The sequence below is a fragment of the Lissotriton helveticus genome, chromosome 7 (genome assembly GCF_964261635.1).
Source record: "Lissotriton helveticus chromosome 7, aLisHel1.1, whole genome shotgun sequence".
Taxonomy (NCBI): Eukaryota; Metazoa; Chordata; class Amphibia; order Caudata; family Salamandridae; genus Lissotriton; species Lissotriton helveticus.
In genome coordinates this window covers 1,843,970,092-1,843,986,244 of record NC_136068.1, presented here as the reverse complement: position 1 = coordinate 1,843,986,244, position 16,153 = coordinate 1,843,970,092, and the positions used below count along the sequence as shown (strand labels likewise).

At 43.1% G+C, this 16,153-nt stretch overlaps 1 protein-coding gene across 1 annotated transcript in view; it reads left to right on the top strand.

Annotated features, from left to right (window-relative positions):
• The window catches only part of LOC144767758 (killer cell lectin-like receptor subfamily B member 1B allele C), a 322,370-nt gene that overhangs the window by 165,004 nt on the left and 141,213 nt on the right, over nt 1-16,153 (top strand). The window contains exon 3 of the mRNA XM_078651145.1: nt 14,644-14,724. Coding sequence (XP_078507271.1) covers nt 14,644-14,724 — 81 coding nt within the window. The remainder of the gene's footprint in view (nt 1-14,643; nt 14,725-16,153) is intronic.

Below are 16,153 nucleotides of genomic sequence, written 5' to 3'. Positions count from 1 at the left end.
TGTATAATCGGAATGAACAAGATTACAATATGCACAGTGTATGGCTCTAATCTTGACGAGGCTGAAATGTTTGAATTTTTAAATGTAGAATTGGCACAGTGGGCGACCCCTCTGATAATACTTGGGGATTTCAATATACATGGTGACGTTAAAACTTGGAATCTTGCTTCCCAGAACTATAAAGGTCGCAAACCAAAGGTGTACGGTGCTCTACGGCAGCTGTTACTGCAACATGGGTTGATTGACGGGTGGGTTATTTTACAACCCGGCAATCCGGGATATACTTTTGTTTCTTCTCCCCATGCTAAACTAGTAAGATTAGACTACATGTTTCTTCCCCGACTTCTCACCGTAGGTGCAAATATGCAAGTAATGCTGCGAATAACTTCTGATCACAGCCCGGTGGTATTAGACTTGACATGCTGTAATATGGTGCAGGAAGTCCGCGCATTTACTTTCAATAAAAAATTATTTGTGATCAGCAATTTATAAATCTTATTAAGGCATGGGCTAAGCAGTTTTAAAATGGAATCGCAGCTCTGCTTTTCAAACTATGATCTGGGACTCGTTTAAGGTGGGACTTCGGGGGGAAATATGTAGTTATGGTTGGGCCAACCAAAAAGAACAAAAAGCTGTGATAAACGGTCTAATTGAGGAACTCTGAAAGGCTGAATGTGAGCTTACTGCTATAATTCGCTCCAAATCTGATTCCCGTGCAGCACAAACTAAGGTTTCTTGCTGTAAGGCTAGGATAAATGGGATATGGAGTCAGGATATTGCTGCCCAACATCAGGCCTATAAAAATGAAAGATATGAATATGGGGAGGCCACGGGCAGATGCTTAGCACAAAGGATGCGGGGTAGACAGGCGGCGCAGCGCATTGAGGCATTAGAAAATGCAAGCGGGGATATGGTGGAAACTATGGAGGACATTTTGGAGGTTTTCTGCAGTTATTATCAAGAAGTTTATACTCAAGATACGGTCTCTGAGGAATCAATTGCGGCTTACCTTCAGGATTTCGATTTCCGTAAACTGGGGTATCTTGAGAGGGAGAAATTAGAAGCTGCAATTTCTATGTTGGATTTACAGTTAGCAATGGATGAGTTGGCACTTGGGAAAGAAGCTGGTCCGGATAAACTCCCTCTCGAGGTTTATCGTTTATTATTTGAAATTATTAAAGAAGATATGCTTAGTACTTTTATAACTGCTCAAGGTGGAAAACCCCCCGGTTTCATGGGAGGATGCTAATATAGTAGTTTTTAAAAAGAAGGATAAGCCCCCTAGTTCTCCCGGGTCATATAGGCCTATATCTTCAATTAATGCCGACGCGATCGTGTTACATGGGCCTCTTTATGGGTTATAATGCACAGGATGGGGTGTGGACCTGGCTTTATGCAGGCAATACGCACTATGTATAAGAGCCCTTGTGCTAAAATATGTGCTATGGGACATGATTCGTCGTCTGTACATATAACTATGGGAACACAACGGGATGTCCGTGCTCCCCTTTGCTCATTGCTATTTATATAGAACCATTATTACAGGCATTGGAGTCTACCACTTTTATTCAATCATTGTTAGTTGGTGGGCACAAAATACGTGTTTCAGCTTATTCGGACAACATCGCAGTTGTGACATCTGATCCGAGTCTGCGTTAAGAGAGGTAGACAATGTAACGCAAAGATTTGGACAGGTCGCCGGATACTAGTTAAATACTTCTAAAATGCAAGTCGTGTGTACGACTTGATTGTGTCCTGGCTAACCCCGTGTAACACCGGAGGCTAAGTATCTGGGGATTAAAATTAGAATGTCTGTTCAGGAAATAGTAGAAGTGAACTGGTCCGATACTGTAGGATCGGTTAAAAAACAATTAGAAAAGGTAGAATGTCTTCATCTGTCAATGGTAGGGTGTCGAAATGTATTGATAATGTGCATTCTTCCTAAAGTACTTTACTACTTCCGGACAGTCCCTTCAGAGCTTACACGGCCTCAATTATCGCAACTTCAGTCTGTTACTGTCAGGTTTATCTGGGGGTGGAAAAAAGCACGTCGGGCATCAAAATATATGCTGCTTCCATTGTCCCGGGGAGGGTGGGGCGTTCCTAACTTTCTGTTATATTATTTAGCTTGTCTTATTCAAAATTCAAAGTATATGCTAATAGGTGTGGAAAAGTAAATTTTGCCATGTTCTGTGTCCCTACGCCCCATCCATCATATGTTATGTGTGCATGACCAATATGCATATGTTATTCCCCATTTCTGATTAAAGACGCAATTGCAGTTGTGTCCACCTCTAGTATGTTAGTTTCCAGTCCTCGTGAATACTACGAATATCAGGCCTATGTAAGTAATGTTGCCACGTTTCTCAGTGTGCACGTTATTCAATTATAAAGTCCCCGTTTCCAGGCCTCAAAAGGGCCCGGACCACAGATTCAGCTCCTGTCTTCTGAAAGCCTCGCTGAGGAGCGATACAGCCCCCACCTGTATCCTCGACCCTTCACTTACTTCCTGCCTTGCAGTACCCGGTGCACCCCGGCTCTGCCTCTGAGTCTGCCAAAAGTATGTTATAGTTCCGGCTATCAGTTCAGTCCTCCTCCTCTGCATTCCTAAGCTATTGAACTGCATCAATAGTTTCCGTCATTGTCTAGCCTTCTCGTCTCCATGTTAGAGAAATACTGTATTTAAATGGTCATTTAATATTCTTCATCACGCACTACATGTAGAATAATGCATGGTCCAGTCTTAGAATCAGGTTAGCTTTTCCCCTCATGACTTCTAGTTTATATCAACATGTTCCCTAAACAGTAAATACCAGATAGGGTTTAGGTTCATGTCGCTCCGACCCTCCAGACTTTAGTCTCTGCTCCTAGCACAGAGTTCGTAGCCCCCAGCTTCTCCTAGTAACACGTCATTGCTAGTTTTCGCGCACCATTAGGTTAGAGGTCCCGGCTCCTTAGGTAGCCCCCTCCAATGTTTCCGCCCATTCATGACATATTCTGTTACGTTTGCACCACATGTCTATGTATACTCCCAGTTACACCTCTTTTTACTGTTATCTCTCGCGACTGCTACGCGTCACGCCTCCTACTCCACCTACTGTCACGCCTACTGCAATGTACTGCTATGTGTTTGCGCTATGTATATAAGTCAATGTTTTGTTATTAAATGTTAGCGCGCTCATCCCAGACCCAGCCCCGGCAGCTGCCGGGCCTTATTGTCCTATTCCTATGCAGGTTGTCCTGATCCTGTCCTTATGCTGTAATAAACCTGCAGAAACTCCTACTACCTCGAATCTTGACTCTTATTTATTGAGCTATCTGTTATGCTATCAAAAATAGGGTATTATTTATTTATTTACCACATAATGGCGCCCGAATAGGGACTTGCCCTTTCCCCACGCGTCGGTGAAGCCACGCCGACCCCCTGACCCTCTGCAGTCGTGACGGAACCATACCGTGCACTGGCAGATATTTCTGCTCCAAGTATCCCTCAGGCCCACGGAGGAGACGGAGGAGGCGGTCCAGCATCCGAACGAGACGGTGGAGGAACGCGGCGAGTCCCGACCAGAGCCCAAGCCGAGAGTCCAAGGTCCGAGGTATCCGGAGGCCCACCCGTAACTGAAGTCCGAAGTCCGTCGTAGTCCAGTCCCGTCCGAGGCTTTCCGTTCCGTGCTGCCCGGTGAGTACCATTGCTGGGGTAGTGTCTAGACAGGGTCAGTCTAAATTGACTCCTGGTCCGTGGGTTGGTGGTACCCAAGCCCACAAACGAAGTGTTCACCTAGGTGGATACGGGTCTTGATGCGTTCCTTTATGGGACCGGTATGTTCCGTACTGTTACAACAGTGCATCCAGTAACTCTAGTCTGTTCCGTTCTCGAGAATTCTGTTCTGTTTCTGTTTTCAGTATTTTCAGGTAGTATTCTGTTCGAAATGTTATTTATAATGTTGTTTAATGTATTTTCAACGTCGTGGTATGCCTGAATTGTTTTCCCAATTGTTATTGTTTTTCGTGTATTGTATTGTGTTCCGATTCAAGTTTAGAATGCCGCTCTTTTCCAAGTTACGTCAGTTAAAAACTAGAAAGGGTCTGCTGGAAGCAGCAGTTCCTGTTCCGCCTAGGGACAGTCCAGGTCACTTTATGTATCAGAAACATGGCATAAGCGCCATATTATATCTAGATTTATGGGTAGAGTATACCAAACAGTTAGAAGAAAAGTATAGATGGCCCGTATCGGGTACATGGGATGCCGAATGTATCATGCGAGTAGAAGAAGCATTATGGAAAAAGAAAGCCAGACAGTCACAGAAAGATGCCATCGAGTTATGGCGTAAGGAAGCGCATAGAAGAACGGAAAAGGAAGTCAGAAAGTCAGAGTTAAGTAGAGAATCCCAAGAACGAGCCCAAGAAAGAGAATTAATCGAGATAGGTGAACAAGTCAAAGTCGAACAGTCAGACAGACAGAGGCATGCCCTTATTAAGGGTATGTATCCTCTCCTTGCCGAAGGCTTGCCGAAAGCGACCCCAGAGGCACCCAGTAATTTCCCGCCACCATTAGTTCCGACCAAGCTACGTCACAAACCGACCGCAGCTGATATTTTTATTTCGTCCTATTTGGACGACACAGTTCCAGAATATGCAAATCCTGTTCGCGCTCCACCTGTCCCTGTAAATCAGGCACTTCCCGTTCCTCCAGACACCGGAGTACCTGTTACGGTACCCCCGGGTCAGCCTGCCATACAAGTTCAGCCCACGTTACAATTACCGACCCTGCAAGCACGAAGAATGTCAGTCGACGATTCCAGTCTAGGGGCCGTAGGAGGAGGTCCTCCTCAAACCCCGCCGCCACGCAAGCGTTTATCAGCACTCGAATTACATGCTCAAGCATCACAGCGTACTCCCAAAAGTAATAAGTCTGTTACAGAAATCAGACAAGCCCTTGCCGAATGTGTCTATGACACAGTCCCAGGCGAGTATAATATGGTTTTATATTCCGTACGCGTAAGAAGGGTGACCGAGTATCTAGTCACCTTACCAAATATGAAAGAAGATCTAGACAGAATATATCGTTTCATCCGTACAGGGGATGATCCAGAAAGTATTGGCGAGATTATGTCTCAAAGGAAAGCCGAGATTCAGCTCATGATATTAAAGTTCCTGATCAATTGTTTAATAAGAGAACAAGATTACCCGTCTAAAGATCCCGCCGAAATGAGAATCCTAACAAGGTGGAGTGATAATATAGCCGAGGGTAAGCACAAGACCATTAGTGCCATGGAAAGTATGTACAAGAAAATTCGTAAAGAAATAATAAGGTTACAGGAACAGCGTAAAGCAGCACAAGTAAGCGAGAAAGAAAGTGTCTCTGATCCTGAAGAGGAAGACGAGAATCCCGCCAGAATAGCGTATGTAGGAAAATCCAGATTTCCAGATCGCCATTTACGTCCAGAACCTAAGTCTATTTTTCACCATCCAGCACCAGAACGAGGCTCTTTAGAGCAAGTATTTCAAGCTACCGACCACATTCTGAAATCACGAGTCGGTTATAGCGAATTAAGTACCATGCACGAACAAGAACTAGCCCGATCAGCAGTCCGATGGATTACTGATTCTACCACTTTTCCAGACGAAATAGTGGCACAAATGTTTCTGAAACTGCCCCCAGCCGAGCAACGACTGGTGGGTATGTATATGATCCAACACCTCATTACCCTGTATGAGGGTCAACATTCTGATCCAGGCCCGTTACATGATATCCTGAACGAGTTACTCCAGTACAGATGGAGAGGTCTAGGTACCGATTTAATAAGTGTCATTCTAGAACAGCGTCACAAGTATAGAACGTTCCTGAACCCGCATTTTGTTCATGTCTCACCCCCAGAAAGTAAACCATTCTACATAGACAGACAGAATCCGCTACGAGAAGTCCACCCAGTCCAAGGGGCGGGTGGCGTAATGCAACGAGTGTTTGTATACACTCCAATATCAAAGATGGAACTCCTTGAAATGAAGAAATTAATTCCCTGTCATGACAAAGATCCAGCGGGGTTCCATAGAGAATTAAAAGACATGCTCCGTATGGGAGAATACACTTACCCAGATATCATTAAAATGTTAAAGGTCCTGCTACCCGCAGGGGTGTATGAAAAGTTAAAGGAAAAAGAATGGGAGGTGGGAGAGAAAAAGATCGATTGGACAGCTCTAGAAGCTGAAGACAAGGCACGAGTACCAGGTACCGGTCTTGGAGATAAATGTAAAGAATTACCAGAATTATTGATTCAAGTTTTACCCAGATTATTGACAACTAGGAAAGAAGACTGGGATGCAATCTCAGCCTGTAAACAGAAACAAGATGAAGACATCAGTGATTTTTATTCTAGATTTGAGAAATGTTTCAGTATCAACAGTGGTCTCAAGACAAGTAGTGAGTCGTACCCTCATCTTTTCGTTACCAAATTAGTCGAGAATTCAAGTCCACAAATTAAAAACCGAGTTTTGAAAGTCGAAAGCACCTGGCAAGCAAATACTCCGTCCCAGATGCTCCAGATGCTCCAGTATCACCAGAATAGAATTAGAGAAGAGCAAGAACACGAAAGAAAACGTATGAAAGACACGAAAATGAAAGTGCTAGTTGCACAATCTATTCCTCAAGACAGTCAGAAGAGAGGTCAGAATCAAGCCAGTCATCCTGCAGCTCCCGTTAAAGGGAACTGCAATTATTGTAAACAGCCAGGTCATTTTATAAACGAGTGTGCAGTTCTGAAACATAACATAGCTACTGGTAAGACTAAAGAAAGACCACGTCCGCCGAGACAAGAACAAGTTTCACAGACTCCTCAGTCACAGAATGCACCACAGACAGTTACAGTACCGCAGCCTATTGCTGCAACACAGCACGTTACATCGCAGATGTACCAGTATGCACAGTCCGAGTATCCAGAGTATCAGTCATATTCATGAAACAGCCTAGAGAGGGAGGTAGGCTTGCCTCTCATCGAGATACCTGTAGACCAAGAAGGTCCCTACGTACATAGTCAAGTATTAGGGAAAGACAGAAAGTTTTTGATCGATACAGGGGCAAGTAGGACCACAATTAGTCACGCCGAAGTTCCAGGGGCTCCGCTCTCAGGCTCAAGAAATGTTTCCCTTGGATTTTCAGGAAAACCCATAGTTAATGAAATATCTAAGCCAGTTACTCTAGAAGTAGGTCCATTGTCCCGTACTACTGATCTGTTACTTACTAAGTCATGTCCAGAAAATCTATTAGGCATTAAGACATTGAAAGAATTAGGTGCAGTTATTTGCTGTTCCCCAGAGGGAATACGTCTGTTCCTACGTGACTTCAAGGGTCACTATGTATTACGAGATTTTGATTCCAGATTGTCTAAGGTTCCGCAGCATTTATGGGCGCAAGGTCCAACTGATGTAGGTTACATGCAAATCACACCCTATCGTGTGACTCTCAAACCAGGCGTAGTATTACCACGAATCAGACAGTACAGATTGCCACCTGAGGCTGTAGCAGCCTTATCCAAAATTATTGACGAGCTCATGGCTCAAGGAGTAGTTGTAGAAACTGACTCCAATGTATGTAATTCTCCGATCATTCCAGTCATGAAACGTACTGATCCAAATGCACCCCCAGTATATCGATTAGTGATTGATTTACGAGAGCTTAATAAATGTATTATTCCTCAGTATCCAGTTGTCCCAGACATTTCTTCCCTGTTAACAGCCGTTGATTCCGAAGCCATGTTTTTCACTGTTATTGACCTCAAGAATGCATTTTTTAGTGTTCCAATTCATCCAGACAGCCAGTTTCTTTTCGGATTCTGTTTAAATGGAAGGAGCTATATGTTTACACGCGCTCCTCAAGGTTTCATAGAAAGCCCTAGTATTTACAGTCAAGCACTCAAGAGACAACTAGACAACATTCACATGCCAACTGACACTGCCCTGCTCCAGTATGTCGATGATCTACTGATCACAGCCCGTTCTGAACGTGACTGCGAGCGAGCATCACTTACAGTTCTGTATTTTCTAGCTGAGATGGGGCACAAGGTGTCACCTTCGAAGCTTCAATTCTGTGTCCAGCAAGTGGTATACTTAGGACACTTGCTGTCCAAGAGGGGTAGGCAGTTGACACCCGACCGTATCCAGTTAATAGCGAGTCTTCCCCAGCCCAGAACCCAGAAGGAGGTACGTGCTTTTATCGGCCTTACTTCTTATTGTAGACAATGGATTCCCCAGTATGCATTCCTAGCCAAGCCACTGATACAGTTAACGACACAGGAGGCAGCCGTATCGACTGTCCTCCCTTGGACATCTGACCATACACTTAGTTTCAACGAGTTAAAGAAAGCCCTATGTCAAGCTCCAGTTCTAGCTACACCGAACTACAGTAAGCCTTTTACACTTTTCGTTACAGAACGCGAAGGTACAGCATTATCTGTTCTCACACAAGATCAAGCAGGTCAATACAAGCCCTGTGCTTATTTTTCGAGCACATTAGATCCAGTCGCCCAGGCGTTGCCTGCGTGCCTCAAGTCAGTTGCAGCCACAGCACTAGCTATCAGACAAAGTGATTCTATAGTTTTAGGACATTCCCTGACAGTACAGGTCCCACATTCAGTAGAAGTTCTTTTAAACCGAACACAAACTCAGCACTTGACAATTGCACGTTTAACAGGTTATGAATTGACACTGTTCCAGCCACACATAGAAATTAGACGCTGCAACGTCCTGAATCCTGCTACACTGTTACCATCAGTTAGTTCAAATCCAGACACACATGATTGTGTGGAAGTAGTTAACATTACGACAAAGCCAAGACAAGACCTGACAGATATTCCGTTACCTGATCCTGACCTGACACTTTATGTGGATGGTTCATGTATGAGAACTAGTACAGGAGAACTAGTCGCCGCGTATGCAGTGACTACCGACACCGAAGTTATTGAAACACACCGTATTGATACCCTGTCCGCTCAAGCAGCAGAGCTAGTCGCTCTGACACAAGCCTGTATACATGCCAAGAACCTGAAAGTTAATGTTTACACAGATTCACGTTACGCATTCGGAGTTGTACACGACTTCGGAGTGCTCTGGCAGGAGAGAGGTTTCATGACTTCTCATGGAACCAAGATTCAGCATGGTCTCCTTATTCAAGCCCTGTTAGATGCCATACAATTACCGACATCTATTGCTATCATGAAGTGCAAAGCACATACGAAAGTCACTAACACTATTTCCCAAGGTAATGATTTAGCAGACCGCACAGCCAAGCTTACAGCACAGACTCCAGACATTCCAGTAATCTGTATGATATGTTGCCAGTTTAATCCAGGTAAAAGTGTCCCGGTGGAACAAGGTGGTTTCCAGCCCCCTGACCACCCTTTTGAGGTCCTCCAGATGGATTATATTCAAATGGAGCGATGTCGAGGTTTCAAGTATGTCCTTGTAGTTGTATGCGCCTTGTCCAGATGGACAGAAGCATATCCAGTCCCAGATTATACAGCCGCGACCACTGCCAAGCAGTTGGTTCGTGAATTCTTCCCTAGATATGGACTCCCTAGAGTCGTATATTCTGATAACGGCCAGCCATTCTCATCTGAACTCATGAAACACGTTTCCCTGTTGTTAGGGTACCAGTGGAAGTTCCATTGTGTACGCCATCCAGAAGCAGCTGGACTAGTCGAAAGGCATAATCAGACTCTGAAAATCCGTATAGCAAAAGTATGTAAAGACAAGGGTGTGGACTGGTTAGTAGCTTTGCCAGTCGCTCTGTTTTACATGCGTATGGTTGCACATTCCAGATCAGGTCTGTCCCCGTATGAGGTCGTTTTCGGCCGCCCCCCTAACATGTGGGGTACTCCTAGACCCCGAAGTATTACCGATGTTTCATGTAATATGCTGACAGATTACCTAGCTTCCTTGATGTCTGCCCTCAACTCATGTCGTTCACAGGTTGCCGCCGCATTTCCAGACAATACCGAGGTGGCACCGCACGAGATCGTTCCAGGCTCCCTAGTGCTGATCAGAAATTTCGACAGATCAAGTCCGCTGGAACCACGTTGGAAGGAGCCACGTCAGGTCCTCTTGACCACCCGAACTGCCGTCAAGTTGGAAGGCAGGAAGGGGTGGGTCCACCTTTCTCATGTAAAACTTTTCAAAGGATCTAATCCAGTCTTCAAAAACATTTCCAAGAACATTTCCCAGGATTCGAAGGATTGCCAGAACATTGTTTTAAAGGACTGTCCCGCACAAGACTTTATTACAACCCCTCCCTTGTTAGAGAAAACTCCGCAACAGGAGTATAAGTTAAAGCTTAGGTCTAATAAGTCAGCCAGTTTGATTGTATAAGTCCTCCCCTAGGTGAAACGGTTAGACTGTTTCTGACATGTATAAAATAGACCCCCATAGTGAGAGAGTCAGTCAAAGCTCAATTAAATGTATCGTTTTTCTGAGTTTCGTATTATTTCTCAGCATAATGATTTCCTGCACCAGCTATGCTTTCTACCTGTGTTTTTCAGTTCCTCATGTAAATATGTCTGCTCATGCTACAGTAGAGCACACGTTTAGTGATCTGCCTCCTCACGAATATGCATACCGCCTCGCCATGCGTAATAATACATTTATCCGTATGTTACATTATTCACACCAGACCAGCAATGCCACTAATTGTTGGGTGTGTGGTCGACTCCCCCCTTTCCAGACACCGAAGGGAGTTCTGCCACTCTTTCCTTATCCATTCTCACACAATGGTTCGTGTGGAGCATGGTCCACGCTAACGTCATCCTCAACAGATATGTCTTTTCTTAACAGTACATGTTTCCCAGACAAGCAAGGTTTCCCCCACAGAACAGGTCTAGATCTAGAAAACGAAGTATATAATTTAGGAAATTATTCGTCGAATTTCATGGTTCTGAATGTTCAGTCTGATACTACTCCAGATTCACCTGCTATTTCAGTACTACCAGTCAAAGGCGAATTATGTGTCCGTAGTTATGGTTCTGTACATATAGGTCATAGTGAATGTACTACTGTTATCCAGTATAGTGACAGTGGGAAATCTATTCTCAAAGCTTCACGTCATTCTTATTTTATTTGTGGTCAAACTGCATATGTCCGTCTGCCCCTCGATTGGGAGGGAACCTGTTACATTGCTTTCCTACTGCCACCTGTTTTTCTAGCCCCACCTGACTATCATAGGAATTCTTTCTTAGTACACACTAGACACAAGAGAAATCTCCCGATTGTCGATTATACTGAAACCGCTGCAGAGCAATTCATTGATATAGATAAAGGTGTTTTCCCTTATTTAGGTACAATTGTAAATAGTAAACTTATTCGTAGGTTAACCAGAACCCTTGAAGCAGTAGTAGATGAGACTGCCTCCGCTCTAGGTAACTTAACTGAAGAGCAATCCTTTATGAGAATTGTCGTTTTACAGAATCGTCTCGTCCTTGACGTCATACTGGCCGATAGGGGCGGGGCCTGTAGAATTCTCGGATCCAGTTGTTGTATTTTCATTCCAAATAACGCGCCGTCTGTTTATTCAGCTATAACCAGACTCCATAAAATTGCCCATCTGTTACACCAAGATCCAGGCACCTGGACATGGTCAGGTTGGTTCTGGAATATAATTTCCGCATGGGGTTGGAAAGTCCTGTCCTTTCTAGGTATTGCAGTAGCGATCATATTTAGCTGCTGCCTCTGTATACAATGTGGCCCTGCGATTTGCAGCATGTGTGCTACCTCTTGTACTCCCCGTCCCAAGCCCCGTTCTAAATCCCGTTCCAAGACAATTCGAGACGAGCAAATGGTACTGTATGAAATGATAGACGGTATCATGAATATTGATGTTTCCTGATGGAAACGTAGTGACAAGGAGGGAATGTGGAAAAGTAAATTTTGCCATGTTCTGTGTCCCTACGCCCCATCCATCATATGTTATGTGTGCATGACCAATATGCATATGTTATTCCCCATTTCTGATTAAAGACGCAATTGCAGTTGTGTCCACCTCTAGTATGTTAGTTTCCAGTCCTCGTGAATACTACGAATATCAGGCCTATGTAAGTAATGTTGCCACGTTTCTCAGTGTGCACGTTATTCAATTATAAAGTCCCCGTTTCCAGGCCTCAAAAGGGCCCGGACCACAGATTCAGCTCCTGTCTTCTGAAAGCCTCGCTGAGGAGCGATACAGCCCCCACCTGTATCCTCGACCCTTCACTTACTTCCTGCCTTGCAGTACCCGGTGCACCCCGGCTCTGCCTCTGAGTCTGCCAAAAGTATGTTATAGTTCCGGCTATCAGTTCAGTCCTCCTCCTCTGCATTCCTAAGCTATTGAACTGCATCAATAGTTTCCGTCATTGTCTAGCCTTCTCGTCTCCATGTTAGAGAAATACTGTATTTAAATGGTCATTTAATATTCTTCATCACGCACTACATGTAGAATAATGCATGGTCCAGTCTTAGAATCAGGTTAGCTTTTCCCCTCATGACTTCTAGTTTATATCAACATGTTCCCTAAACAGTAAATACCAGATAGGGTTTAGGTTCATGTCGCTCCGACCCTCCAGACTTTAGTCTCTGCTCCTAGCACAGAGTTCGTAGCCCCCAGCTTCTCCTAGTAACACGTCATTGCTAGTTTTCGCGCACCATTAGGTTAGAGGTCCCGGCTCCTTAGGTAGCCCCCTCCAATGTTTCCGCCCATTCATGACATATTCTGTTACGTTTGCACCACATGTCTATGTATACTCCCAGTTACACCTCTTTTTACTGTTATCTCTCGCGACTGCTACGCGTCACGCCTCCTACTCCACCTACTGTCACGCCTACTGCAATGTACTGCTATGTGTTTGCGCTATGTATATAAGTCAATGTTTTGTTATTAAATGTTAGCGCGCTCATCCCAGACCCAGCCCCGGCAGCTGCCGGGCCTTATTGTCCTATTCCTATGCAGGTTGTCCTGATCCTGTCCTTATGCTGTAATAAACCTGCAGAAACTCCTACTACCTCGAATCTTGACTCTTATTTATTGAGCTATCTGTTATGCTATCAAAAATAGGGTATTATTTATTTATTTACCACATAGGGGGGGCCGCTCGATCGTTTGAAGTTCCTGATATTTACCAGATGCTTGTAGAAGATTCGGCCCGTTTAGCTTTGCTGACATTTTTTGAGCCAAGCTATTACAAATGGACTAGATTTAAAATTATGTTTGCAGTCTATAAGGGGTGGAAAATGTTATGTAAAATCCTGGCCATAAAACGGATACATTTTCATACACCACTGGATTCTACGGAATTATTCCTGGGTATTTTTTGGGATTCAAAGATGAAAGATTGGAGAAATAACGGGATCTGCTGCTTTGGCGATATATATAAGGATGGTGTATTGATGGCCTTTTCGGATTTAATGGCAACATATACAATAACCAAGAACAATTTTTTTAAATATCTACAGCTACATGATTTTTTACATAAACATGCTTGGCTACAGGTTATTTCGCGTAATGAGTTTATTGTAGCCATGTATAAAAAGGCAAAGATAGGGACGCTATATGAAATGTTACTTTCTAAGCAACGAGACGATTTAGATCTCCAAGATTCCAAAAGGCAGGGTTGGTTAGATAACTCTGGTTTCACAGTACAAACTTCAATAGATTTGGCAAATTAAGTAATTTTGTCTGCAAATCTGCGTACACAACACTACAAAACGCTTTTTTATCTGTATCATACACCAGTTAAAATGATGAAGTGGGGCAATAAATATGACGGTAAATGTTTTAGATGTCAAATGGGAGAAGCGGATGTTGTTCATATTTTTTTTGATTGCAATGCACTAAATCCGCTTTTTCTATGTATCGAACGATTTTTGCTAGAAACAACTAAGGTACTCTGTGTAATAAGCCGGCAAATGTTGCTTTTTGGGGTTTGTGATGAGTTAGAACCTACGCAGAATAATCACTCTAATCGCTATTTTATCTTTATGGCAATGGCGGTGGCTAGACTGTGTATAGCCACAATGTGGATGAAGCCAGAGGCACCAGCGTATGAAATGTGGAGAGCTAAATTCTACAATGTATTTTATTTTGAATATAATTTGTATCGCTTAAAGTCAGTGAAAAAGAAAAAATTAGGACTGAAAATATGGCATCCTATGCTTCAACATCTAGACGTCTTGTTGCAATGATAATATCATTATGCTGTAATGACCTATCTGGTAGTTATAATTTCAAATGTACGTTATGAATCTATTCCTATGTTTGCCTATTTTGTTGTTTTGTTCATTTTCATGTTATTAACTGATCAATAAAAATTTTAAAAGGAAAAAAAAAAAACTGAGACTAACCTGAATGTTTTAATATTGTACAAATTCACAGTTTGGATTAACAAACTTTATGTTTCATTGACTGTCATGGATGTTTTTTAAATAAAATAAAACAGAGGAATACATCATTCTTCATAGAATAGGCAGAGGAGGAACTGAAGACATGACAATCACAAGGACTGTGATGATCTGTTTTGTCGCGATGTAGAAGGACCATTTGAAATATTGACCACTTCCTCGTTATCGCATATCTTCACCTTTGCATTTCACTCTAATGGCTTCCTTTTCTTGTAACTCCTCTTGCTTCAGATTTCAGGTTGCAAAAGGAGAACGGGGACCTGAAGATGAGACTGAAACAGAAAGATGAATGTGATGGCACCAATAAATTAGGTAACTCCAGAATTATTCTTTCAGCAATGGTTTATGTTGCTTCATGTTTTCAAAAGTAGAATAAATGTAACAAAAACGTATTTTCCACTTTATAGCTATGGGGTATATGGGCAACAAGTGGCCTACACCGGTCCTTGGGATGTACTTAGCTACTGAAAAGGCACTCACTATCCTCCCCGAGCTCCTTTTGGTCATGTATATCTCACAGCTATCACATTCAGCTTGTGTGTTGTCCGTGGACAGGCCAGTGGGGGCCCAGGGTCCATGCCTCAACCAGATCTCTATTTCACTCTGACATGGACAAGAGGAGCCCGATGGTCAACTTGCTCACCGAGGGTGATGGCTTGTGCTCTCTTATTGAAATCCTTATGAGATCAGGCCCAGATCTTGGAATAGGTAGGAGAACACCCTGTGACCCTGGCAGGTAGAGGCCCATTGAGTGGGTTACAACAAGGTCAGAAAATTGAATGCAAAAGCCTTACCTGATTGCTTCCTACTATTAAATAACCTACTGAGAACTGCAGTGCAAGCTGTGATAGACTGCAGACTTGAAGCTCCCAAAGATGGGCGTTGGCCTTAGTGGACACTGGAAACACACATTTTAAGCTCCACCCCTATATATATCACAGAAGAACAATATTTACATGCATTAGCACAATATATCTGCTGCGTGCCTTAACCTTATTAATATAAAGTACGACTCCAAACATACTGCATTCACTGTAGAAATGAGGGATTTATATAAGGGTGTACTCCAATGTCTTCATTATAATGTTACCAATTGTAGTTCTCGTTCACACTTGTATTTGTGTATTTCAAGTGATATTGCTTTTACTGAAATTTTATTTTTTATGTATTAATGTACTTTTTCAATAATGTTTTGCATTTATCCTGTAAGTGTATGTGCACATGTAATCATATATATAAAATGCAAATTAACTGTCCCACTAAGTTATCTTAACCAAAGGCCTTAAGCATTTGGTCTTCAATATTTAACCTTCAATGTGTGCACTGCAATGTTCGTTCTTTTGCAGGTGCGTTCACATTATCTCATAGCTAGAGAAGGGCATATTGTGTGTTAGTGATAGTCATGTTGCATCAGGAGCAGGGAGACATCTAAGGTCATCCTAATGTTCAAACAGTAGGATTGGGAAATCAAGTGAAGTTGCCAATTTCTACTGTGAGAAGGTGGAAAACTACTGGAGTTGATGATGTGGAATTCTCAAACGTGCTGTAGGTTTAGTTGGTGTTCACACTATTAGTTTTTAGAGCAGATACTCTTTGGCTTCAGAGTGGTACAGCCCTCTCTGCTGATATCTCCATAATGTGGCTTTATGCTATGCATTGTCCTGATTTAGACAACTTCTACTGAAGTCTCCACTATGCTGACACCTTCCTGCATTTCCTGATTTAACTAGGTTTCCCCAGT